Source organism: Apteryx rowi, unplaced genomic scaffold, assembly GCF_003343035.1.
Source record: "Apteryx rowi isolate R43461 unplaced genomic scaffold, aptRow1 scaffold_339, whole genome shotgun sequence".
Classification (NCBI taxonomy): Eukaryota; Metazoa; Chordata; class Aves; order Apterygiformes; family Apterygidae; genus Apteryx; species Apteryx rowi.
In genome coordinates, this window is record NW_020449852.1 from 821,960 (window position 1) to 846,767 (window position 24,808).

The 24,808-nt window shown below is 35.3% G+C and overlaps 1 protein-coding gene across 7 annotated transcripts in view; it reads left to right on the forward strand.

Moving 5' to 3' along the window:
* Window positions 1-24,808, forward strand: part of LRCH1 (leucine rich repeats and calponin homology domain containing 1) — a 146,059-nt gene that overhangs the window by 89,779 nt on the left and 31,472 nt on the right. For 6 of the 7 annotated variants that reach the window (XR_003254596.1, XR_003254598.1, XR_003254599.1 and 3 more), the window contains exons 10-15: window positions 4,077-4,144; window positions 5,214-5,297; window positions 8,008-8,044; window positions 8,806-8,919; window positions 10,787-10,834; window positions 12,151-12,223. Coding sequence is in view for 3 of the 7 variants with exons in the window: in XM_026072199.1 (XP_025927984.1) it covers window positions 4,077-4,144; window positions 5,214-5,297; window positions 8,008-8,044; window positions 8,806-8,919; window positions 10,787-10,834; window positions 12,151-12,223 (424 nt within the window). In the remaining 4 variants the exon portion in view is untranslated. The remainder of the gene's footprint in view (window positions 1-4,076; window positions 4,145-5,213; window positions 5,298-8,007; window positions 8,045-8,805; window positions 8,920-10,786; window positions 10,835-12,150; window positions 12,224-24,808) is intronic. The other variant, XR_003254597.1, reaches the window with a different exon arrangement.

A 24,808-nucleotide genomic window follows, 5' to 3' on the forward strand; every position in this document is an offset into this window, starting at 1 on the left:
GTGGGGGAAAATATCTTGACTACTTTCGTAAGTACAGAGCTTGCAGGAATGACAAATTGGAGATAGTTCAGTGAATAAGAGACTAATTGATATTCATTGTCATGAAAGATACTGAATACAAAAATAAGCAGATAGGTTTACAATGATGATAGTTTAGGAGATCAGTTTTTCCCATAACTCTTTCTAGTGTACCTGAGAGTGCTCTTTTTATTGTGTCTAAGGCTTTGAGGAAGAAGTGACAGGTATATTCTGCACTGATTGCTTTATATTTTGAAYTAAGCAGTTTTTGCATTTGTTATGCTAGAAAATGCAAGAAGACTTTCAAAGGTGATGGAGGTATCTAAAGTTATAAAATAATGCTGAAGTGTATTAAAAATGCCTTTTCTTAGTTAAATGTTTTTAAGTTATGGCAGAAATTGGGAGAACTCTAAAGACAAAGGATATCAAGCCCAAAATAATCCTATTCTTTTTGGAAACTTCCTCTTATAAGATTTGACAAGTTCTTTCTGTGATGGAATTTGAGAGTATATAGTGACTCTCCTATAAACTTTATAGGTGCTATAGGAAGGGATAGTAGAAATGGGCATTTGAATAATTATATAGAGCATAAGAGTATATATAGAATAATTATATATAATTGCATATACATACATACATATGCATAGATATATGCACATATATACAAGTGTGTGTGTGTGTATATATATAAAAATATATATATACACACACACATGCTTGCATGTAAAATATGTAAGAAAACAGACGTTTTCTGCAATAAGAAACTTTGATATTATACCCATCATTCTTTTTTTGTATATAAAGGTGATCTGTCTGGTTGCCAGCAAAACCTCAGTTCCTTTAAGACGTGCATTAGTGAATACTGCTGGTGTTCTGGATTTCCTGTTRCAGAGGTGTCATAGGTAGTTGGTTAATCCCATTGACAACATTACTCGTGTATTTCTGTCATGCTCAGTGAGCACTTTACTTACCAGCTGTGTTATGTCTTGCTGGGTATGTGGCATCTTCTTGGGGAGCTATCTAACTTCTTTACTTTTCTGACTGCTTTCCATAATGAATGGCCTATGATAAATTGTTCAGGTGTGCCTTTTTGTGTGTTTTAAGTTGTATACTCCCCATTTTCATTATCCTCTACTCGTTTTTTTTTTTTCCTATTTGTGGCATTAGGTGTAGTGGATTTTGTCTACATATATGTGATAAAGTTGCAATAGAATCCATAGAAATGAACTACTAGACATCAGTGATTGCTGTTGGCTATTAACTTATGAAATTCAATTGGCTCATTATATAGCAAGAGCTACATAATTATTTTTTTTAAATGCAATTGAATAGACTGAGGAACTTCTGCAGGATTCTAGAGAAGATTTGAGCAAGTCTCTTTTACTGTGAAAATTTATTTGCTGGGTTGTTTTGCTAGATTCTTTGTAATACAATTGAGTAGTGTTTTGTAGCATTCCTATGGCCATGAGAAGGTATGTCCTTTCATGATTTATAATCCAGAGAAGATTATCTAGTATGGGTATTTTTGGACCAATTTGTTCCTTCTGTGGAGATTCTTAAAGGGTGTGAAGAAGCTTTATACCATCTCCATCTTCCATTCCTTATTGATAAAAATGTGCTGGATAAAAAGAGTGGAGAAACAAAGGATGTGACCTGCCACCTTTTTGAAGATAGAGGGAAATAGGCTTCTAGTTCTGCAAATGATCTCTTTTTTTTTTTGGGGGGGGGGCAAGGTTATTGTTTCTTTTCTAGCAACAGGACTCTAGCAGGTGCTGTTCTGCTGGTTGCTGCTAGTTGCAGGGTCTGAGGTCACAAAGAAGACTTGCATTTTTAAAGAAACAAAAGAACCCTTCTCCCCCTTGTGTTTATTGAAGACATGTAGAAGACTATTTACCCAGTAAATAAATGTTCCTTGTTCCCCCCCCCCTTTTTTTTTATTTTTACGAATATGAATTCAGTAGCATTAAATATGACTAGCATTTCTTGTCTAAAACTTAACTGAATAAGAGGAAGAATTATTTATAGATGCTGAATGTTTAGGGCATTATGGGTTATCTTATATGGGCTTGTTTTTTTCTTACTTTTAAAATGAAAAAGTTTTTAGTGTAAGTATCAAAAAGTTAACACACCATTATAGGTTCCCCACATAGAGATTTTCAGTAAGTGTGCACATCTGAGGTGAATGACGCAGGTAAAAGGTGATGGAATCATTCCTTGACAAAGGTGGTAGTACATACATCTGAAGCTGACCTTACCTTATACTCTGTTTCCCTATATTTCCCTGTGTTTTCCTATACCCTATAATTCCTTTCCTGGTTCTTTTCACTTTGTCAGCTTGGTTTTCAGTAGTGTCCCACCTGAAGGCTGTTCCCTTGGGAATGTCCTCTGTCATGTAACAAGGTAATGTTAAATAAAATAATGTGTTGCAGACAGTGGTTCAGTAAAATACAGGTTACTCTACTGAATTTCAGTTTAAGAAGAATATTGCCAGAGTGAGCACTTTCATTTACGTGGATTTTGGCATCTTCCTAACATTATGGCAATTGAGGTCAGCAGTTGGTGGCTTGAACAGGCAGTGTATTCTGAGGAGTTTGAAATCAGGGCATTTTCCTTCTTCTGTGGACTTTTGGGTCTCTTGTGTTCTTCGAGTTGTATTTAGTTGTATACTGGAATGCATTCTGGGACACTGGGGGAATTCTAAATTTGAAATTCCGGTTAAGTAAACTGTAGATTAAATCAATACAACTGGCAGTGTAAAAGGGGCTTTAGTTTGTTTAAGCTTGGAGGATTTTATATTTTTTCAAATGTTAGATCCTAATTTGTATGGCTTTATTTATTTTATCTATATACTTATGCAAAGAGACTGAGAATCCCCTTCTAAAATAAGTGACACATTTTTGTCATCAGATGATATGTGCCTTTCTTCCTGGAAAAATCACATACTTCATCATGCATGCAATAAAAAGAAACGGCTGAAAAGAATGGCTATATCTCTTCTGCTGGGGACTGGCACAGGGAAATGAGCTGTCCTTGGGGAATGCTGGAGAAGCTGGTGCACTCTTCAGTGACACATTTGGCAGAGCGGGATAGCGTTTATTGGTACAGGGCGATGACTGATACTCCAAACATGACACACACGAGGAGAGGCATCTCTGTCTGCTGTTTGTTTTCTTCTTGTACCAATGCACATCTGTTCAGAGAACTTCTGCCTTTGCTGGCAGCTGACTTACTGCAGTGTTCCTGCCTGTCTGACAGGAAAGAGGAAAGAAATTTGCAAAGCACCAAATGGAAGCATGAGTGAGGGATTCGGCTCTTCTAATAATAAGTAGTGCTTCATAATTATGGCTTGGACGGTGCGGGGGGACTCTAATTTGTGCTGAAAATAAACCCCCAATAACTGACCAACTGTTACGAATTGTTGCACACAGTTTTTCTTCTGAATTAAAAAAAAAAATTTTATGCAGTTGTTAAAATAGTCAAGTAGGAATTCTGTTAATAATTACAATGAAATGTATGATTACCAGGCTTTTTTCCTTATTCTTTACAGATTTATGGTGTGCACAGAACTTAAAGATAACATGTGAATATTTTTCAAGGGGGAAGAAGGGTATTAGTTTGGATTTACTGTTGCATTTTTTAGAGCTACTTGTTTGCATATTTGGAATTTCCTTGCTCTGTAAACAAATCTGGCAGTGGGAGGAGTACTAAGATGAGCGTCAGGGTCATGCTGAATTGAAGAATTGTTTGCATACACCAGAAAGGCACAAATGAAATCTGGGACATTGAATAAAGAATTCTCATGCTGCTTGACTTCTTTTTACAGTTAAAGGAGGGTAAGGGCTGTTGACCTGAATAAATCTGAACACCAAATAGAAGATCATGTAATCAGTATCTTAAATGGGGGTAGAGAGTAAGGAGTGGAGCAGAAGAGTTGGATTGCTTCAACTAGCCACACTAAACTGTTAAATAAACTAGGTCTGTGCTGGGTCTGAAAGGGAAATTTATCTGCGCACTAAACTGCAAAGTTCAATTCTTGATATCAGTTTGTCTACTTACAGAGCAGAGCAGCAGAGTGTGATGAATTATTGAGAATAGAAGAGGACGCACAATGGCAAACGGAGGAAATGTAAGTATTTTTTTTGTGTGTCTAAAAATAATTATTCTACTGTCTCATTAGATGACCACAATTGGCATTTCCTTACCAGTTTATAACTTTGTATACTAAGAAGCATGACAGAAGCACAGACTTGCACTTTGTATGTATGCGCAATGTTTATACAATATTGACAATATTAAGTGGGTGCTATATTAAAACTAATTAATTTGTATGCACTAATAATGCTATAATGTTTTTACTTATGAAGAGTCCAAGTTTTTTAATTAGGTATTGATATTCACTCTCTTAATATCATTGCTAGAAGGATTTTATCAAAATTTCTATTACTTAAATGTAATTTACCTTAAAAAAAATTATAATTTAACTGGGGAAAAAAATCCCTCGATCTTCTTTTGTTATAATTTGCTGACCCTGAAGTAATCCTTAATTCATAGACATTATTTCAAGAGCAGTGCAAGTGAACCTCAGTCAGTTAGGAGAGTGCATAAAAAAGGTGATTTAACATGATTTAGGAACTCTGAGTTGTCACTGAGCAGAAGAGTGGAGTCCTATGTAATTAAAAACAAAAGCTGAAGGCAAAAATGAGTATTTTCCATAAAAGCCTTATTCGTAGAACTAGCAGGTGTTTCTAAACTAGCAGTGTTTCTAAACTTCTGAAAGAATTATAAATGTTGAAGAGCAAAAGAGAGCGTGTCAGTCCCTTAAAAAAAATCTTTGTATTGAATACTCGCTTTAAGGCAATATACATGATAAGTGAAGTTACTAAGTAGTTAAATATTGGTAAATAAACTTTCAGTTTCAGAAGTTGGTCTGTTTAATTGAAATGCTGATGATTTTAGCTCATCACAAAGTGTGTGTATGTATGTATATATGTTAAATTGGAGGGCTTTGATAAGGAAAACATGCTGGAGAGCTTTTTTCTTTTTCTGTAAATTCAGCACATATTAGTGCGTACAGAGACTTTTCTTCTCTGRTATTTGAGTCCCTGTTTGAAGATACAGCTCACAAATGGAAATTCAGACTGCCCTTGATAATTGCTGTGGTATCTCTTTTTTAATATATATTTTTTCTGTTATAGAATAAATTTGCCAGCAGAACAAACGATTGATATAGCAATGATAGAACAACTGAGAGAAGCAGTAGATTTATTACAAGACCCCAGGTATGCTTATAATAGGTGATGCGTTAATGTCATATATTTAAAATTTTTGTAAATGGCTTTGAAATTCTTTTTTTCACTGGTAGTTGGAAGTTCCCTGGACTTATAAAGTGCTTTGCTATCATACTGATATTTTTCTGCAGCTAGTTAATTAAAAAGGATATGTGTTCTCTCTCTGAGTATTTTTACAAGAATCTCATTAAATTAATCAGGATTTCAGATATAAAAGAAACCTAACTTTAGGGGTGGAAGAGACTTTTCAACCATTCATCTGATTGCATACTCTACTGTGATTTTTCTGAAGTTTTGTCCAGGTTAGTCGCATTTCTTTTAGGGACTCTAAACTGCACTCCACTTTTTCATGCTTCATGTATGTTGTGGAAGTTGGAGAAGGTCTTCTGGCCCAGTCTCATCCCACCTCAATAAAGCACATTAAAAAAGTGCCTAAATTAGTGGTGAAGTTTCTGTATCCTCTCTCTGAAGCCAAAAGGCGAGAGAGGAAGAGGTAGCTAGATAAGGTGATTTAAATTTCCACTGACTGTAGAAGGAGGCAAGGTTTTCTAATTTAGATGCCTATTTTAAGTGGCTAAAATCAGGTGGATGGCTCTGGGTCTGTGAATAAACCAAGGAACAAGCTTAACAGGAAAAAAAAAAAAAAAAAAAAGTCTACTGAATAGGAGTGACGAGGGTACTCTGGGTGGCCCTATGCAGATGCTTGCTATTGCTTTTCTTTGTGTAATCCCTTCCAGAAATCAAACAGGTCCATTTTAAAACTAGGTAACTCATTTTTCATTATCACTTCTGTGGGGTGGCTGTTTCAGAGTTTCATTCCTCTGAAGTTGAGAAACTCCTTGTCATTTCCAGCCCAAAGTGTGCTCGTTTCTCTTGCCTCCCTTGGCCAGTTTACTATAGCAGTTTGTTCCTGTGACTGTTCTTTAGTTTAAATGCTTATTTTGATATTGCTTGTTCACCCAGCAGACCTTTCCCCTTCTTTGGAAACAAGTTCACTCCTGTTAGATAATTCTCTCTCTAGAAATAGTGGCCTTATTTTGAATCATGTAAAGAAGTATTTTTGCTTAGAGGAGAAATCATTCAAATTAGAAAAGGTTTTTAGCACCTGTGATTTTTGTAAAGTAGCATTCCATTGCTTCTGTACCTCATCTCTAGCATACTACTTTATGTGGGAGAAGTGTTGCCATTGAAAAAAGGAAAAAGCATCTGATTGGAAAAAGGTAACATTAAATAGTTTCAGTCCTAGGCCTTTCAAATTTGGCATTTTGTCATTTGTCAAATATTGCCCTAATATTTTCTATATAGTTAGTTTTTCTTACAAAATTAAAACAGGCAATAAAATACAGAAAATTAGCTCCTGGTTTCTCCATGCATATTCAATTTGCTTTCAATAGGTGAAAATTTCAAATGTTGCTTTTAAGGATGACTGATCATGTCATGCATGTCTGCATTTTCTTCTAATGGTTTTGTACACAGTATCTCTTTCTGTGGCTGCATTTTCATTTTATAACTTTAAATTGGAGTTTTTTTTTTTTTTTTTTTTTTTTTTTTTAAAAAATGCTAAATAGGCCATTCAAACGTTTTTGTTGTATGTTAAACATACAGACCTACATAACCTAAACTTCCACCAAAGAGGCTTTTGTTATGCATCAGTATAACACTAAGCATGTAGTCAGAATAAATCTAGTTAGAACAACTAACCATAGCCAGAATTGTCCTTATCTCACACCACGCCTAAGCACACCTGAGATTCGGAAACAGAAGCCCCTACAGGGGCTCAATCAGTAGGTGACACTGAGGCACACCTAACACATGCTGACACAAGTTCAGCRTAGAATGTACCAATTGTAGCCACATTCATTAACAAATACGATTATTAAACTTGTAAAACACACATCCGGCAAGTGAGTTACTGTTGTCCTAGTGTTCTGCAGGATTTCAAATCCRTGCATCTTATGTGCACAGGTGCAGTATTTCAGTCGCAGAGCCAAAAAAGATTTCAGACTTAACTTCTTTCAGTACTTTCGGATGTTTGTTTCAGACATATTCACTCTCATATTTCCCATATTGACTGCCTTCTTTCAAATTGTTGGCTATTGTGATTTACTGTTGTGCTACTTTATCCTTGTGCACTGTATATTAAATTTGAATATCAAATTAAGGCTTTGGGCTCTCTTCCGACACAAGGAAGGTGCTAGAAGTTGGACACAGCAATCTACAATATTTTAAATAATGATATGGTTGATCATTCTAAACAGGTCCATTTGTTTTGATATTGCTCAGGAGGATATTTTGCAGATGAAAGCACTAATTTTGCCTTGATGGAACCGATGATAATGAAAGATCAAGAAATATTTCAACAGGTTGTTAGGAGTTAATACTGAACAGGTTAAAAGCATGACTAAAAACATTTTACACATCCATTTGTTTGAAATGAAATACTGAACAGAATGGTTAACAAAGCCATGCTCCCAGTGCAGTGGTTTTATTTCAAACCTTGCAGATTGAGTATGGATATTTCAGAGAGCGGTGTTGTGAATCTGTTTCCCATGGAAGCAGCGGCAGTTTTAGAATTTCAGGAATCTACAGTAACGTGTGTTTATCTAACTTTTTTAGAAAAATAATGCGTTTGTTAGATTCATCATATTTAAGTTTCTACACTCTCAATAACATGATTGTATTTGTTTGTCTTTATATGTAGCAGTCAAATGCAGATGGAGATGTCCTCCCTTGGTCAGGTACGTTAATGAGCATACTGCAAAATACCTGGGGTAAAGACAGGACTTGAGCCACCAATTTCATGAATTACTAATCTTCCAAGCAGGGAAGGGAAAAATTTAGTAGGCTGGAGGTCACAACTAATTCTTTTGAAAATTTTTATAAAAATTTTCTTTTTGTTTGTTTGTTTTAAGTTTTCTGGGATTATCAGTTTCTTTTTATCTCAGTTTTTCCCCTCTGCGTGGTGTTCCTGGTTGCAGAATCACCGTTACCTTTCCGCAGAGCTATCTCTGTCAAGTATTCTGTTGGCCATGAAAATAAATTACTAGTGTATAGAGCTCAGCTACGCATACTCTTTCTCTGCTCCCCAAATCTTCCTAGTTTGGTGTAGGAAAATAGTACATGCATTATGGATAACCCCAAAGTGTTTTATAAACTAAAGATTATTGTTTTCCCAAAGCATTAACACTACAGTTATAGAGAGCATGTATAGCATTATTTGGAGTTTTACAGTGTGATATATGCTGCTTATTACTTTATCTGTATTCTGACTGATGAACTAGTATTCTTTATAAAGTAATTTTAGATTTTCAAAATTATCTACCTGTAAATGCTAGAATTGCAGATGTATAGTGTCTGGTTACTTCTCTTGTTGGCTTTTCATCACAGTATTTTTAAGAACTACTCTGAGATAATGTTATGCAAAAAATTACAGTTCCATTTCTAGTGATATGCAATCTAAAGAGTGTGTGTGTGTGTGTGTATATATATATATATATAGAAAGACAATGCTGAAGAGGAACTAGAATTTCGGAAGAGGAGGGAATTGATTATGGAGAAAGCCAAGACTGAAGCCAGAACATGTGAACAGGGTAAAAACTGGTCATTGAGTCAGGTATGGAGGATATAATAAATGTGGAAAGACTTGGAATGAGTAGTTGCCTTCTGTTCGTTTCTATATGGAAATAATAGTGGGTTTAGGCCCTTTGGGGTTTTATGCCTTGGCATGCGTCTCAAGGTTTGACCGTAAACGAGCAGTTAAACAAGATTTAGGTCTCAGAAAAGAGCTGGTGTAATAAAAGTGATGGTATTTATTGGAAGGTAAGACTTCTATAGTGGTTGCAGTGGCTATATTCCCCTAGAGAAAATGAATCTGCTCAAAAGTTAGACCCTCAGTAAAAGAAACACCTGATTCCTCTTCCCCCACTCCTCAAATACCCCACCTCTTGTTGTTATATAGGCTGCTAAGTTGATGTAAACAGCAGTATTCTTAATATGTTTAATGTTACAGAGAAGACTATATGTAAGTTGAGATTTTAAAGTTGCAAATATATTTTCTTTAAAAAAGGAAATTCAAAAAACGTTTGAGTTGTTTCATACCTTTATTCTTTTGTTGCCTCCAGATCTTACCATCATCCTTAGATGTTGGGGTCACCAAACTGTTTGAAACGGTCCTTACTACAGTTTTGAGATTACACATAAATCTAATTCAGTATCGGAATATGTGTTATCTCTGTATTTTAGTGAAGCTGTTTAACAAGGACACTGCTGACTCACTTTTAAGAACTTTTTAAAAAGAAGAAATAACCCCCCCTCCCCCCCCCAACACTTGTAGAGGGCCTGGTCTGGACTGTGTCATGTAGGTGAAAGCACTAGAGACTTTCCGTAAAATGAAGTAGAAGTTGATGGCACTTAATATTTTGCAGATAACTCTTGCACATCTTGCAAGAGCAAATATGTAATCATACTACATTCTGTAGTACAGTGAGCATTTGTATCGCTGCAGTTAAGCATAAATTCAAAATTCTGACTAGTGACCTGCGTACTATGAGAGACTTGACCTGTAATGTAGGCATAACTAGCATGTCGTTCTTTCTGTTTATTCTAGGGAATATTATGGTTGAGGTAAGATTATGAGAGAAGTCCTCAGCTGAGGAATTTCTTAAGCTTGAGAGGTAGCCAAGAAAAGTCATGCAGCAAAATGGGTGTGTAGTCTTCCTTCCCATCTTGCTAACTTTTGGAAAGCTCTGGGACTGTTGGGACCAAGTGTTCTGAGTGTTGTTTTATTTTTGTTTCCTTTTTTTTATGATTGAAAAAATTGGCCCCATGGAAAGGGTTTCGAATTGAATTATAATTTGTTTTTACCTATGCCAGTTCTGGTTTTGCTGACAGAGTTATGACTGATACAGAATTAATGATTRTATTTCATTTTTATTAACATGAGTTAAATGTTTTCAGTTTAACTGTAGCAAAAGCAGTAACAAAAGGTATGTTATATTGCAATTCTAAAATGAATTGCTTACGGAGTACTTCCCTTTTAAAATCTATATTAATGTATTAAACTATTGGTGATAGTTTAATTATTACTTCTGTGAAACAAAATTAGCTATTACATTTGAACCAAGTAATATTAAAATATTATGGTAAATGCACTTCTGAATCACTATTGAAACTAAGAAATTAAAGGCAATGTGTGCAAATTTCCGCTAGACGAAGATTTTTTTTTTTTAAATGGTATCATCAGTTCATCTAACAGTAAAAATACGTATTATTCAGGGGTTTTTTTTGTTTGTTTGTTTTTTAAGCTAAAGATCAATCTAATGCTGGAAAAATGCTTTAAAGGTGGAAAGTGTTAAATATTAATGCGTATTTGATTATCTTGAGAGAAAGACCCTGTGGTGGTATATGACTAATACCCTTACTGAACCAGTCTTTTCTTTCTTCTTTTTCTCTTCCCCCTCCTCCTCCCCCCCAACATACAGAATGATCTAATTGTTTGGAATACAAGTGGACAAAGCTCTCACAATGAGGTAATATACTAGTGTCATCCTTTCGTGTATGATTTGTAGATCATCAGCTGACATGTTTTTTTTTTTTTAAACTTACTGCATGAATATTTAATATACTAAAGTGAACCGAGTAGTTGAATATCACAGGAAACATGATTGAGCTGATAAGTGATGACTGTTTCGTTTGGCCTATTTGTTTCATTCTCTTCATAAGGATTTAAGTATGAAAATGTAATTTCTGATTTTATTTATGTATGTCCATATAAAATATTTATTTATTTATTTTTTACATTTTGCTCATTTTTCCACACTTTTTTWAACTCTTACCTTGATTCACAAGAATTTCCACTGATTTCAGTGGGATTTGTTTTTGCACAGTGAAGTGTCGTGTCCTTCAGTTTTCAGAGAGGAACCTAATTTTTTTGATCCTGCTGCTTTCCCAGTGTGGATAGCAGGAGGTCAAAAAGGGAAAGCTCTGAAGAATTCCTTATGGAGATTTTTTTTTCCTTGTTTCCTGTGCAGAAACAGGGTTTGTTCCTTTCCACAGCACTGTGTATGAGCATCTTACAAATTCATGAGCTACCATATATAAGTGGAAGGGGAAAACCATTTTCCTCTTATTGCGACTTCCAGTTGCTCTCTTCTTCCTTGTGCGCAGAGGCTTCTARCCACCTTCCACCCGCCTTGGTGATGGGGCTCTATAGCTCCTGGCTCCATGAGCAATCGCTTTTTAAGTAGGATTCCCCATACGGAGTTTGGTTATAGGACTTTTCCAGAGTTTCTATGGGTGGTATGATGGTTATACCTCCCCTTCTCCTATGTGCTGCTGCTGCTCCATTCTTTGTCTGCATCTGTTAGTCTCGTTCAGGCTCAAGGGATATCCTACTCTGCAGTGTATGATTAACTTCCTTCCCTCTGCTTTTCAGGCAGAAATTCAGTGTTGTAGGGAAAGTAGTTATGCAAAATAGGAATGAATGCAGTATAAGAAACAAACATATCTAAGGAAAACCTGGTCTTTTTTTTATTTTTTTTAAATATACTGCTGCCACAAAAATGTTTTATAATAATCAAGAGATTATGTGAGAATACTGAGAAATAATCGGGGTAGTTAGAGCTAGACAGAAAATCCTGCAGTCTTTGGTCTTTTCCTATGAAAGAATGGGATGGAATAAGAAAGGGAGTGTATGTACTACATTTTTTGAGAATATATTGTGATCAGATTGTGGCAGAACTTTTGCAGTGTGCAGTACTGTTAACCTCTGCCTTTTATGCAGTCACTTGTGCTGAGATATTCTGGACGTTACTCTTATTCAGATTTATGTTTTTGAATTGCACAGAACAAGGATAAAAGTCCGACAACATCTCCTACTGCAAACAACACAATCCCTTTTGGCCTGAAGCCACGATCAGGTAATGTAGGAAAGAGATGCGACTGTGTTGCTTGTAAACTTTCAGAACACTTCTCCTTTTTACCCTTCTTTATTTCATTCACCAGAAATCAACAAATTTCTATGCACTTTTTTACATATGTTATTGATGGGTGTCTGTATTTTTTTTTCCACAAGAAGGTAGTGATAAAACATTTTTCGTACAACAACTTGAGGAAGACCAACAGTAAATATTTGGCATGTTTTATGTGGATCAGTTTTCATCCTTTACTAATAGATTATTTTATAAGGTTATGTGGATGCCTGTGTGTATATGTATGTTTATGTATATGTATGTGTATATGTATGTATGAATATGTATGTGTATATGTATGGATAAAAAGTACAGTTTAGGTCTTTCTGAATAATTTAGCTGAATAATTAGGCTTGTTTGGAAAAATGAGCTTATGCATTGATCTGAACATATATCAATGTGTCTTTCAGTAGTTACGCTTGTTATAAGGATTAAGTGTTACAGGAAGATTAGATGTTCACTTCAGCCAGCAGCTGAGTTGAATGAATTTGTAATGTCCTAAATCTGCATAACTCTCAATCTTGTAATTAACATGCAACAGTTCATTAAAAAAAAAAAAGAACAGCAACTACTGTTGGTGTATTTGAAAGCTTGAATGAATAGCTTGCTTTGAAAACAGGATCAACTCTAGATTAAACTCAGTTTTTTATCTTCTGTGTGCCTAGGTAGTCAATATTGTTAAGTCATCTCACATCATCTCTAAAGAATAACCTTAGTTTTTTCAATATATTTCAGCTTCCTAAGACTGTAATTCTAGTTTCTGTCATTCACCACAAATGTTTTTAATCAAATGCTGGTTAAACCACTAGAACCTTGCGGTTTCCATCATAAAATATCTTGGCAATGATGGCAGCAGTTTCATATTTGAATTTATTTTAAGAAACTGTACCCATAGATTTGTTTTAAAAAAAAAAAGTTTTAAAAAGTAAAGAAAATGTTATTGAAACAACCTTGTTTCATGAAAAGGATATTTTGCATTTCCCATGTAGTTATGGTATACAAGCTAGGCAGGGTACCAAAAGCCTTTAGATCCATTCTGCTGCGCCTGTTAGTTTGTGAGACTGTTAAACTCTGGGTCTATTCTTTTATGTTCCTGATGCCTTAGATATGTTGTTATTTCTTAATATATACAAAATATGGGTTAAATGATGAGCAAATGAGTTCTTTGGGGACTTGGCAAAACCCCTTTGTTTGCATTGGGTAATACTGCACAGGTGGTGGTGATGGCAGGATAAAATTGTTAGGAGAAAGACATGTAAAGGCAAATGGGCCCAGGCTGTCTTGCCGCTTTAGCAGGATGCAGCCTGTGTTCTGTTGAGCCCCCAGTGAAATCTGCTGCCAGGGACAGGAAGCCAGGTTGTGAGAGAGGATGCAAGACCTTGACTTCTTGTTGAAGTGTTAGTTGAACATGTGCTTCCCAGTCTTGGCGTCTCAGTGCACCTGTCCTGTACTTAATGGCTGTTATATGTAAGGGGAAAATGTTTTTTCAGAATAGACTAGAGAAACTTTTTTTAGAGGATTTAGAGGGTTGCAAAGGTTGCGGTTTCTTGCAATGTATCCTGCAGGTCAAATGATGGAAGAACCAGATGTGCAACTCCTCCAGTTCTTCCCCATGGACACTGTAGCCATGTGTAGCCTCATTAAATACCAAAGTCAGTTGGGTATAATCCATTTGTTGTTTTTCTGCACTGTACTATTACAGAATCATATGTTTTAACCACTTTGAGTATGCTGATACTATAATGTCTTTTGGTCCCAGCTATGGGTTGTGGAAAAACTGAAGTTACCAGTTTTCCGTGTCTGAATTTATTTTCCTCTGCATATCATAGCCTACAGAATCACCAACCTAGAGCCATTATTGCAGAATCTTTCACCTTGTCACATGCAGTTTCAGTCATGTTACCTTAGTTTTACATCATGGTAAAACAGTAATTTGGCAATAGTAACACTTTAAGTCCAACTTGACATAAAACAGCAGTATATTAGCTATGTAGCACAACGTGACAAAATGAAACCTTGCAAAGGAGAAGTGGCACTGAAAATTGTTTCCTCCCCCGATACTACTTTCATGTAGTATTCAAATTTGTAGTATTCAATGTAGTATTCAAATTTCTTTTGCTAAGGCACAAGAATATTTTTACAAATAGAAGCAGTATGTGACTGAAAATACCAGCATGTTCATCAGTCTTGCAAATTTTTCCCATTAAAGCTGGTTAGCTTGCCATATCTCTTGTTCCTTCACTGTCTTCCTCTTAAAGCGTTTTGTGCAAACTTGAACCATTCAGTCACTAAGCTTGTGCTTGTTAATTATATACTGTTTTATTGCTGCAGAGCTGGTCCAGCAGTTCTGTGTCCAGCAAAGTTTTTCAGCTCGGTTTGTAGTTTATTTTAATAGCTTTTTCATTTAAGTTCTGCATGGCCTTAGGGACTGAACTTTAAAACTCATTGAAAATGACTTTGAGCTATATAGTTCATTAGATTTTACATTTGAATTACTTGCTCCTATAAATCTTTTGAACCTGAGTGCAAGATTGATTTTTAAATTATTCTGACTGTGTACAGCAGGCTCTGCAGGGGGGAAATATATATATGGCAAGATTTCAAGGAAAATATATGCAAGCATACCTTTCTGAGATTGGAGAGTTTATTTTCGCTATGTTTATTTTCATCTATCTTAAATGGATGTTGCTTTCTATTTAATTTTTTCCCCACTGTTTCATAATAATTTATGTCTTGGGGTAAGGTAAAAGTAAACAGTACTAGACTTCTGATAATGTTTCCTGTTTTTTCAAGTACACACACAAAAAGTTCTTCCAGAGGATAAACCACAGTTGCTTAAACTTACACGCTGGTATGTGTTCAAGACTAAAGGTCCTTTTGTTCTTTCATTTTAAAGCTAGGCAAGGCAGGTCAAAAATTCATATTTGATGACTGATTTTGTATCCAAAGAAAATGTTTTGAAAGGTAATGAAAAAGTGTTTGACCTTTTGACAGATTCTTTTCAAGGGTCAGATGTTACAGAGAAGGTAGAGACAGACTTTCTGATTTTCCAATTAATTCCTTCTGCCTTTAAAATAATTCATAGCATACGGACTCCTAAAATTCACATTCATTTTGAAAATCCTAAAAAATTTCTGTTGAAAAGAAGCAAGGATTATGAATTTTCTTACAGCCATAGTTGTTCTGGGGAATGCTTTTGCTTTCTGAAAAGGAATCACTCAAAACAGTTAATGAATTAAATCTCTTGCACTTGATCCGTGAATGTATTGTAATATTCAGAGTGCTGCCCATGGTAGAAACCGAGTGTTGCAAAGTTCTTGCCATAATGGCAGACCTTGAGGTTTGAACATCAACTAACACCTCTTGCAATATTCAAGAATATTAATTTCTGTGTTTTGTTCTGTGCCATTTTGATACTATCCTCTTTCATAGTTTCTGTTGAACGTAGTAGCAGCAACACAGACAAATAATAATTGTACCTTTAGAAGCTAAAAGAAGCATGGGCAAAGCTGAAAATTACAAAGCGGTGTGTATGGGAAAGTAAAAGGTGTTCCCTTACAGATCTGTTTTCTTAGTATAATTTCACTTGTGAATCTAGTATGTTTTGGTAGCTTGTAGAGGATTTGAATCACAATGTTAATATCTGTGGACATGCTTAACTTGCTCTTTTTTAGGTCTGTTGGAATACATCATGATTATTGGAAGTAAACAGTATGTTTCRGTCTTTTGAGGGTTAGTTACTGTTTTCTAATCTCTGTATATTTATTCATTGTATTTGTTTTTTTCCCAAGAAAACTAATTGGATTGTCCTTGTACTTTGGAAAAGCATGAGAATCCTAATTGCCAGCGTAATTAAAGACTGTTTGTTATTTGCCATAAATTTGTATTCTGTTTCCCATTCTTGATTCTGCTCAAGGTTTAAATTTTGCTGACTTTCACATTCAGCTGACCTGTCATCCCAATAGTCAGAGGCAGTGAACTGGCTTTTGGAAAAGGCATGTCTTAAGAGAAAGAGCTTTTGAGAACAGCTGAGTATGAAGAGAAGTTTAAGATGAAGTTTTATATGACATTGTCTGAATTATCATCTTGCTAATACAGATGCCAGAATTGTGGGGAAGAAGAAAGTTTGTGTGATTAAGTTCCTATATGATTACTGATTTGGAATGGTATAGAATGGGGACTTTCTCTGCTTACTGAAACTTTACCTTGGCCTTTCTTCTCCTTTAATATTAAATAGTTTATACTGCTTTTTGATCTTGGTACTAATTTCCATGTTAAATTGTTCTAAATCAATCTGTGTTCAGAATGCAAGGTAGTTTATAATCTCCAGCTTAATGTGAGGATTCATGAGAGTTGCTTGTGTCTGGATTACAGTAGGTAAAGCTTGGAAATATTTGTAGAAAATGGAGAAATGAGGGAAGATCTCATTATTTTGGTGGCAGAAGTGGTAAGGAACAGTGTGATCAGATACAGCAAAAAAACATAAGGAAGTGACATCATTGTGAAGGGCAGAGAAGGAGAGGTTTAAATTCTATGATGGAAAACAGGAAGCCAGTGGGAAGTTTTATAAGGGTGGATGAGTGCTGAAGATAAGCAGGGAGGTGATATTTTAAGGACATCCCTGTCCAGTTCTGAAACACTGTAGAATGGAGGTTTGGGGAAAGCTCAGGAGAAAAGCCTTGCCACAATCAAGTCAGGAGACCAAAGTGCAGAGTAGACGTGGTAAAAATGTCCATTGAGGGATTTGAGGAACAAATGAGAGGGGTTGTCATGACTAGTTGAAGAAGAAAAGGCACAATGAATGGAGAATAGGGACTGTGTTGCTGTACAAATTTAGCTTCATGGTCGGTTGTTGAGTGGTCATGAAATGTAAGCATGGTATGTTCTTACAGCCACATCGCTGTCTGGTGAATAGTCTCTGGACTCTGTTGCAGCCTGTGTGGGCATGTCAAGTTTTGCATGCTCTAGGAAGCCCAACTGGATCATTTCTGAATTTGCACTTGTTAGAAGGCTGCCTTGGCAGATTTGCCAAGGCTTGTGGTGCAGCACGATCATCCTTTGGAGGTCCTATGTGTCTGTTCTTATCCTTGGAAAGTCTGCAAAGGTTGGTGAGGAGCAGGATTTCCTTAGGATGGTGGACCTGATGTAGGTTTGGACTTATTGCTGGGAAGTCAGCAAGAAGGAAAAGTAGTGTGGCTTATAGTATTATGTTAATAAACCAAAAGAAAAACATTTGTAGGATGTGTGCTCATAGGACATATTTCAAACAGAAGGAGAATCCAAGGGATAATGTAGTTGCTACTTATCAAGATTAGCTAGCAAGTTATAGTGTAGTAATATTTTCATATGGACATACAGATCTTATTTATCTTCAGTTAAGGGAAAGGTGTTCTTATGACATAAAATTACAATATATAACTAAATTCTTAGTCTCTGAAGTTTTTATTTTAATTGCTGCAACTTCACAGCTGACATTCAGCTGTTGATTCACAGAGTCAAGGTTTTCTTTAGGCTATAGTGTAAAATCTATGGGTACTTTTTCTTAAAACTTGGTTGTAAACAGTTGTGTGAAGTGCTATGGTTATGGTAATCTTGTTACGCTTAACAGCCTTTACTGCACATATAATGTATGACTTGCAAGTACTAACATTTAACTTTTTGTTCTTTATTCTGCATCATGTTTCATTCTTTTTTTCAAAAATTATGCATTTTGTATTAATCATCTTTGAACCGCATCTTCATCATTACCATACAATCTTAATGCCACATATGAAATGCTGCGGCTGCCCCTCTCCCCCCTCTTTTTTTTCCCTGGTCCTTATACTATCATGGTTGGACTGGCTATCACTCCCCTTCAGCAGACCCATCCCTCACTCTTCCTCCTGTCTCCTTCAACACACTTACACAGGCACAAACATGGGACAGCTATAGCTACAGTATCCCATCTGAAGGAGACAGTGACAATGGTAGGTGTTCTGTAAATATTTACTTAATTTTATGTTTTGAGAAAAATGAATATACTGCAAATGCCCCACGTGGCTGAGGATGAAAGACAGTACTCTTCAGGGAATGTTTAATAAAACCAAATGGCTCAGAGGATATGTGTTTAATTTACTGTAGAATATGTAGAATTGAAAGTAAATGCACAAAGAGTGTCACTGTCTTCAGCTCTGGCAAAACAGCTTTTCCCATGATATCCAATCCTCAAGCTACTTCCAGTGCAGGTTTATTTATTTGTTTTACTTTTAAGGCTTGTAAAAGTCGTGCTTAAACACCAATTAACTTTGCTTTTAGCTTGTTAATGCATTTTTCATTTATGACTTTTTTGATCAATACCGATTTTGTTAATTAAAATGTCATGTTCCCATCTGCAGTTATTGGTGCAGATGCATAATTAATTTAATTACAAAAGGAATCTGTGAAGTCAATGCTTCATGAGTTAGAAACAAAGCTGAAAGAATCAGATAAGCGAAAAGAGTGGTGTCCATCCAACAGAAACTGTTAGTAATCTGTCAAACTTCTCTGTGCATAGTGAACCCAGGTACATTAGTGGACATGACTAATGCTTCTTTTGTTTTGCTTTTTTTTGTTTTTCTCCAAGACGTTATTGTAGTAGGTTGAGTCTTGACACAAGATGCAAAAGCAAGAGAAAATTGGCCATGTTTGGGCTGTTGAGGTTTTATGCTGCATTAATAGTTAAATGTCAGATGGAAGAAACAGAAACTAGACAATTAAACCGTTTATAAATATTTCATGTGTAGACGTACTTTTTTATTTTTAAAGTAGAACTGCTGTTCTTCCAGTTTTGCCAAAATAGAATGGTGTTTAGGTGTTGGAAGGCAATGAAACTGTCAAAAGCTGGGATGAATCTAAAACATCCGATTGAAACCAAGAACACAAATCTTGAATGATAAATGCCTGCATTTAGTTGAGAATGCCTACGTTCTTGGTTTGGTTCATTGCTTGGCAATACTTGCTATTGCCACTGTATTCTGGGTTATAAAACCAGAAAAGACGGCATATATAAGAAACCTGCTCTGTAAAGGAAGTGAGTACACAATGTTAGAAGTCTGTGATAAAAATAAGTTGGAAAATTGAATCTTATTGTCATGATGGTGCTAAGCGAACTTGATGTTTCGTGGATGAACAGGCTGTCGGGGGAGAGGGAGAGGTAAAAATGCTTCTAACAGTGCAGCATTTTGTTTGTAGAATGTCAAGATTTAAAAAAAAAAATTCAATATGTAGTTTGGTCTTCCTCCAAAACTAGTTTGTTCCAGGCGAAAATCAATCAGTATATCCCCGTTTTCTTCTTTTTTTCTTCATTTTGGCAAAGACACATGCAGCACTATCCTGTTGACAGTTGAGGAAATTGAGACTCGCATAGCTGATTTTACTGAACTTAATATTGTATTTTTCTGATAGTGAAAGCTATTGAGAATTTTACTAAGTCAGCTCAGCAAAGCATAATTATCATAAGAAAACAATGTTTCTGCAAATTTTTTCCTATCTGGAAAGAAGAATGAGAAACATAGCACTCCCTGTATCATAAATGTTATGAATAATAACATATTCATAAAAATGAGATGTTCTTAATTTTTATATGTGCAAAATACCACTGCCAATTTTGAGAAGCCATTTACAGTTCCCTGGTAGCCCTTCAGATTTCTCATCAACCCTGTCAGGTTGTGCTTGCTGCCAGAGAATACTACTTATGCTTTAACCTGACATTGTATATTGTGGGACCACATTCAGGAACTTACCCTGTGTTCCTTGAGTCCCATGCAGTGCAGATATCCGTAAAGACTGTAGCCAAAATACAGTGCAGCTGATGAATGTTTAATGGTTTAAAGAATTTCGGCAGCCTGGAACAGAACACTTCTGAGAGTTCCTTTGGCCATTACAGGCTTGCATCAGTTGTATTTGAATTTATCAGTTCAATGTACTGAATGCTCAAAATGATAGCAACTTGATTTTTTTTAATTTTAGTGCAGTTTAATACTGTAGTATCTGACTTTCTTGGAAATGGATCATACCTACCAATGCCATCACTGACGTTGATTTAAAAACAAACAAAATAACTTCAGCATTGTAGAATTTTGAGACATTTGAAGTATAGGGGTGGTCATTCAGAATTTAACCTAATTTGAGATGTAGACCCAGAAGGTAGTATTCATCTTCCTTTTTATAAAAAAAATTCTTTGCATCGAAAAAAGTAAAGCATGATCCTTGCAGGTGTTTAGAATGCTAAAAGCAGGATGTCTGTGATTTTCTTGTTGAGTATACTGGAACTTTAGAAGCAGACTACAAAAGAAATCTGTTCTTTCCAGTTGTCTTTAAAGCAAATACTCCCACTTGTCTGGCTTCTGAGACTGTTGAATAAGATTCCTTTTGAAGGATGAGACAACTTTAGATGGTATTCTTCAATCATAGTTTGTTGAACAGTTATCTTGAAGATCCCTGAACAGATTTTCTTTACACTCTATGTCTACAGTTTAAATGGAAACAAGCATAAAAATTGGATTGTGTGAGGTTTTTATACCTATTGTTAAGTGCTGTTTCTTCTATGCTTTGCTTTTGCTTTCTTCACTTAAGTATTGCAAACCTGATCTTGAAGATCAGGTCTGGCAAGGCTTTCTGATTCTGATCCTTTCTGATGCAGCAAATTCTGTTCCTTTGTCCATACATCATATGCTGAGATCTCGGGATTTGGAGCATTCTGCTTGTTTGTAGAAATGATGCTCTTCAACATATGAAATGGGTAGGGGCTGACAACATTGCCAGATACATCACTTAAAGCATCTGAGTGCTCACCTTTGCTGGAATGGAATGACAAGCTGTGTATTGCTGAAGGCAAACAAGCTTTCTAATTAAAAAAAATTTTTTTTTTTAGGGAATGATTGTTAGCAACAAGCAAAAGTCTTTTTTTTTTTTTAATTTGAATATAGCTTTGTAATATAGGTTAGTAAGGCATATTAACTCTTTTAAGCTGTTTCCCTTCTTCATGAAATGCTGGTCAATTCACAAATAACTTTTATGAGTTAATTTTCTTTTTGTAGTATATAAATCCTAGATTCTTATTTTTCTCCAGACTGTTTTGTTTTTAGAAATAATCAACAGTATTTACAGTCTGCTAACCTAATCCCTTAAACTACTCAGATCCTTTGCTCTTTCATTGTACCCATTACCTTCAAGTCTGGTGGCATCTACAGAATTATGGTTGGAAATAAAATCCAAATGGTAAGCTGCTAAACCTTGTCTATACAATCTTAATTAAAGCTTTAAAATATATTTTCCAGTCACCACACTTCCTAGAGGTCACAGATTTCTTCTGTGCTAGTCTTTGAAGTACTGGAAAGAAAAATGTATAATGCTTTTAGAGTAATATGTAGGTAGGTAGAAGACAGCCCACAGCTTATTCTATATTTTAGCAGGGGGTCTTTTTCCCCCTGCTTGTAATTCTAGTAATTATAGTAGTAATCTTAGAACCTCATGGGCTCACTAAAGTAAATGAGAAACACATGTACAAGGGATAGAAATTGTATCTTGAACTACAGCGTTCCCCCAATTACAAAAATTTGTTTTCAGTGTATATAGGAAGCCATTACAAAAGTCTTATAATTTCAGTACCATATTTGCAACATTCAAAATATGTTTTCATTATAGAGTCTGTCTTTTCTTATCCCACTAATGCACTTTTTTTAATGATCAAAATTTGAAAATACTGTAAATGGTATAATTTTTAAAATTCTCTAACAGATAATAGGGAATTGCATTAGCAAAACTTTTGTTACAGGCAAGCTGAGGACAAACAGTAGAGTGAAAATTATGCTGGAAAGCTATTTTGCTCAATCAAGTTTAAATTTAACAAGATTACACCTTCCACTCATGTATTAAAATTCAAGTGTTATTTTTTTGGTGGGGTTTAGTGTTTAAAAAAAAAAAAAAAGTGTTAAAGTTATTCCTCATTAAGTTGTATATGTGTTAACAAATTCTATCATGGCAGCCTGGCTTTGAATAGTGAGGTTTTTCTACAAAGGGCTTGATTTTTGTTTTTTGTTTTTTTGGGTTTTTTTTGTTTCCTGCCTTGCAAGTTGCATAGTCAATTACATCTGCAGAGTATGGTGGGAAAAAAAATATTCTGGTGTAATTTGATGGGCTTTCACACTCATTTTCTCATTTTCTACTTTTTTCTTTTTTCTTCTGGCAGAAGAGACTGTAAGTCTCCTGGTCTTAAATATAAAAATTCTGCATGTTGCCATAAACTGTTCTATAAATTCCAGTGGAACTACACCAGTTTCTACCAGTTGACAATACAGCCCTAAGCTTAGTTATATTTTTTTTTAATGAGTTCAGTAAACAACAAGATTTGTATTACTCCAGATTTGCCACTGTTGTTTACTTTTGTAAATAAAGTGAGAGCTGTAGAGACGGGTTTGTGCATATCCATTTGCAATAGGTAGATCTTTCATGTCATTTAGATCTTAAGCTAACTGCAAATATTATTTTTTACTACCTTAAGCTTTTACAAAAAGAAACAGCTTTTACAATGCTTTTTAAAAAAATCGTTGCCTTTTTTTCTTTAGAGTTTGCTGTCTCAGGCGCAGTATCTGTACTAGTAAGTAAAATGGACCAGAGACCATTCTCTGGCACTGAGGTTAGTTGGCACAGCATAACTCAAGCACCTAAATACTCTTACTTTCTAAAACAGGATGGCTGCCTTTAAACTGCCTTTTGGGAATGTCCTTGACCTGTGCTAGTCCCCGAACTGTGCTCAAACATTGTTTAGAAGAGAGGTGGTTTGCACAGACCAAAACTGTGCCTGGGAGCGATGGCTTAGCAGTACAGATGTTCACGGGCTGCTGCTCTGCTCCATGCACTAGCCCTGTGTAGCTTGCAGGTGTCGCCTTTCCTACAGAAATGCCATCCATCACTGTCATATCCTAATACTTCATAATCCTAATGTAACTCTCCAGCAACAACACTGTGTAATAGTKGAGACTAAACCCAGAGTTTCTGAGAGATTATAAGGCTTACAAGACAGGTCTCCCAAGACTAATATCCATACCACTGAGACGCTTTCTGTTTAACAAATTACTGTATATMCTAAATTTAATGTTACTTAAATAAATTTGGACTGAATACATCAATCAAAGTGAAATCTTACTATAAACTTTCTTCTTGACTTCATTGCTGCTTGTCATTAGTCCAATATTTTTTGTCAAATATTTGTAGATGCAGGTTAAATCATTTAGTTGTCTACCTAATGGATAATGTGAAACTAAGTATTTGGGATATACTAAATTCCTTGAATTGTGCTGTAAATAGTGTATGTAGGTGCATTGTAACTAAGTAAATTTGTGTAATTAAAATTTTTACAAGGAAGTTTGTCTTTTACTGCAGTATGCAGAGTATATACCATGTGTTACTAATTATTACCTATTTAACTTGTTGAGACATGCATAAAATAATTTTAAAAATTATTGGAACAGGCATTATCTAATAACCTAGGTTGACCAGGCATGAGTTCAGAAAGCAGAAACTCTGTACTATTATCCGAAAAAAGGAAAATTAGGCCTTCAGGCAGGTGTTCATGTGAGATACGGGCTCCCCTTGCTGGAAAATGTGTAATGCAGAGAAACCAGCAATAGTCAGCACTGCCAAAACTTCCTGTTTCAGAACATTTTTCTGTAAATATAGTATGCAGCTGAAACTTTTATAACTAATGCTTTTGATTATTTGTAAATCAGTTTTACTTATTTCATTTAGAAACTTTCATGGCAATTTCCTATTTCCTTGAGATTAACCTTCCTGTTTCCTCTTGGAGGAACATATCTTATTCATGAATAGAATTGAATAAATAATGTTGATACTTACTTACTTTTTCTTAACAGATTTTTGCAGTCTGAAATCTGAAGGAACTATGGTCAGGACATTCGTAGGCAGTGACTTAGCAAAAGTCTAAGCAAGGATAACTATGGCCAGACTGAACGAAGGCCGTGACAAATACTCTGTGCTACTTGCCAAATTGAATGTAAATCTGAAATAATGGTATTTATAGAGAATTATGTGAAAAATTGCTGCTGCTAATGTTGCTGCAGTGGACTTAGTAACACCATTTAAATATGATATTACTCCTTGAGTACATTTTTATCCAAATATTTTATTTGTGAGGGAAAGCATAGCCATATTATTGTAGTTGTACAATGAACTATTTCTAAAATGAAAATCTTTACTTAGAAATTGGAACCCATGTTTTTAATAAATGTGGTAAGAGATGTTTGTTTTACCACTTATAAAGTTAGAAGCAATCTTCAATAACCTGTTACAGAATTATTAATGCAAGGGTATACATTTAAACTCAGAACAACTCTGGAGTTTAATAGAAGTACTGTGGTAAAAGTCTTTACATTTCGCAAAGTTGGGAGTTGATTTTGTTTGCATTGTAGCTCTCTTATGTTCTTTGGTAAGTATCATTTTAGATATTTCTAAAATGATTACTTTACACCATTTTTAAGTTCTTTCATCAAAAAAAAT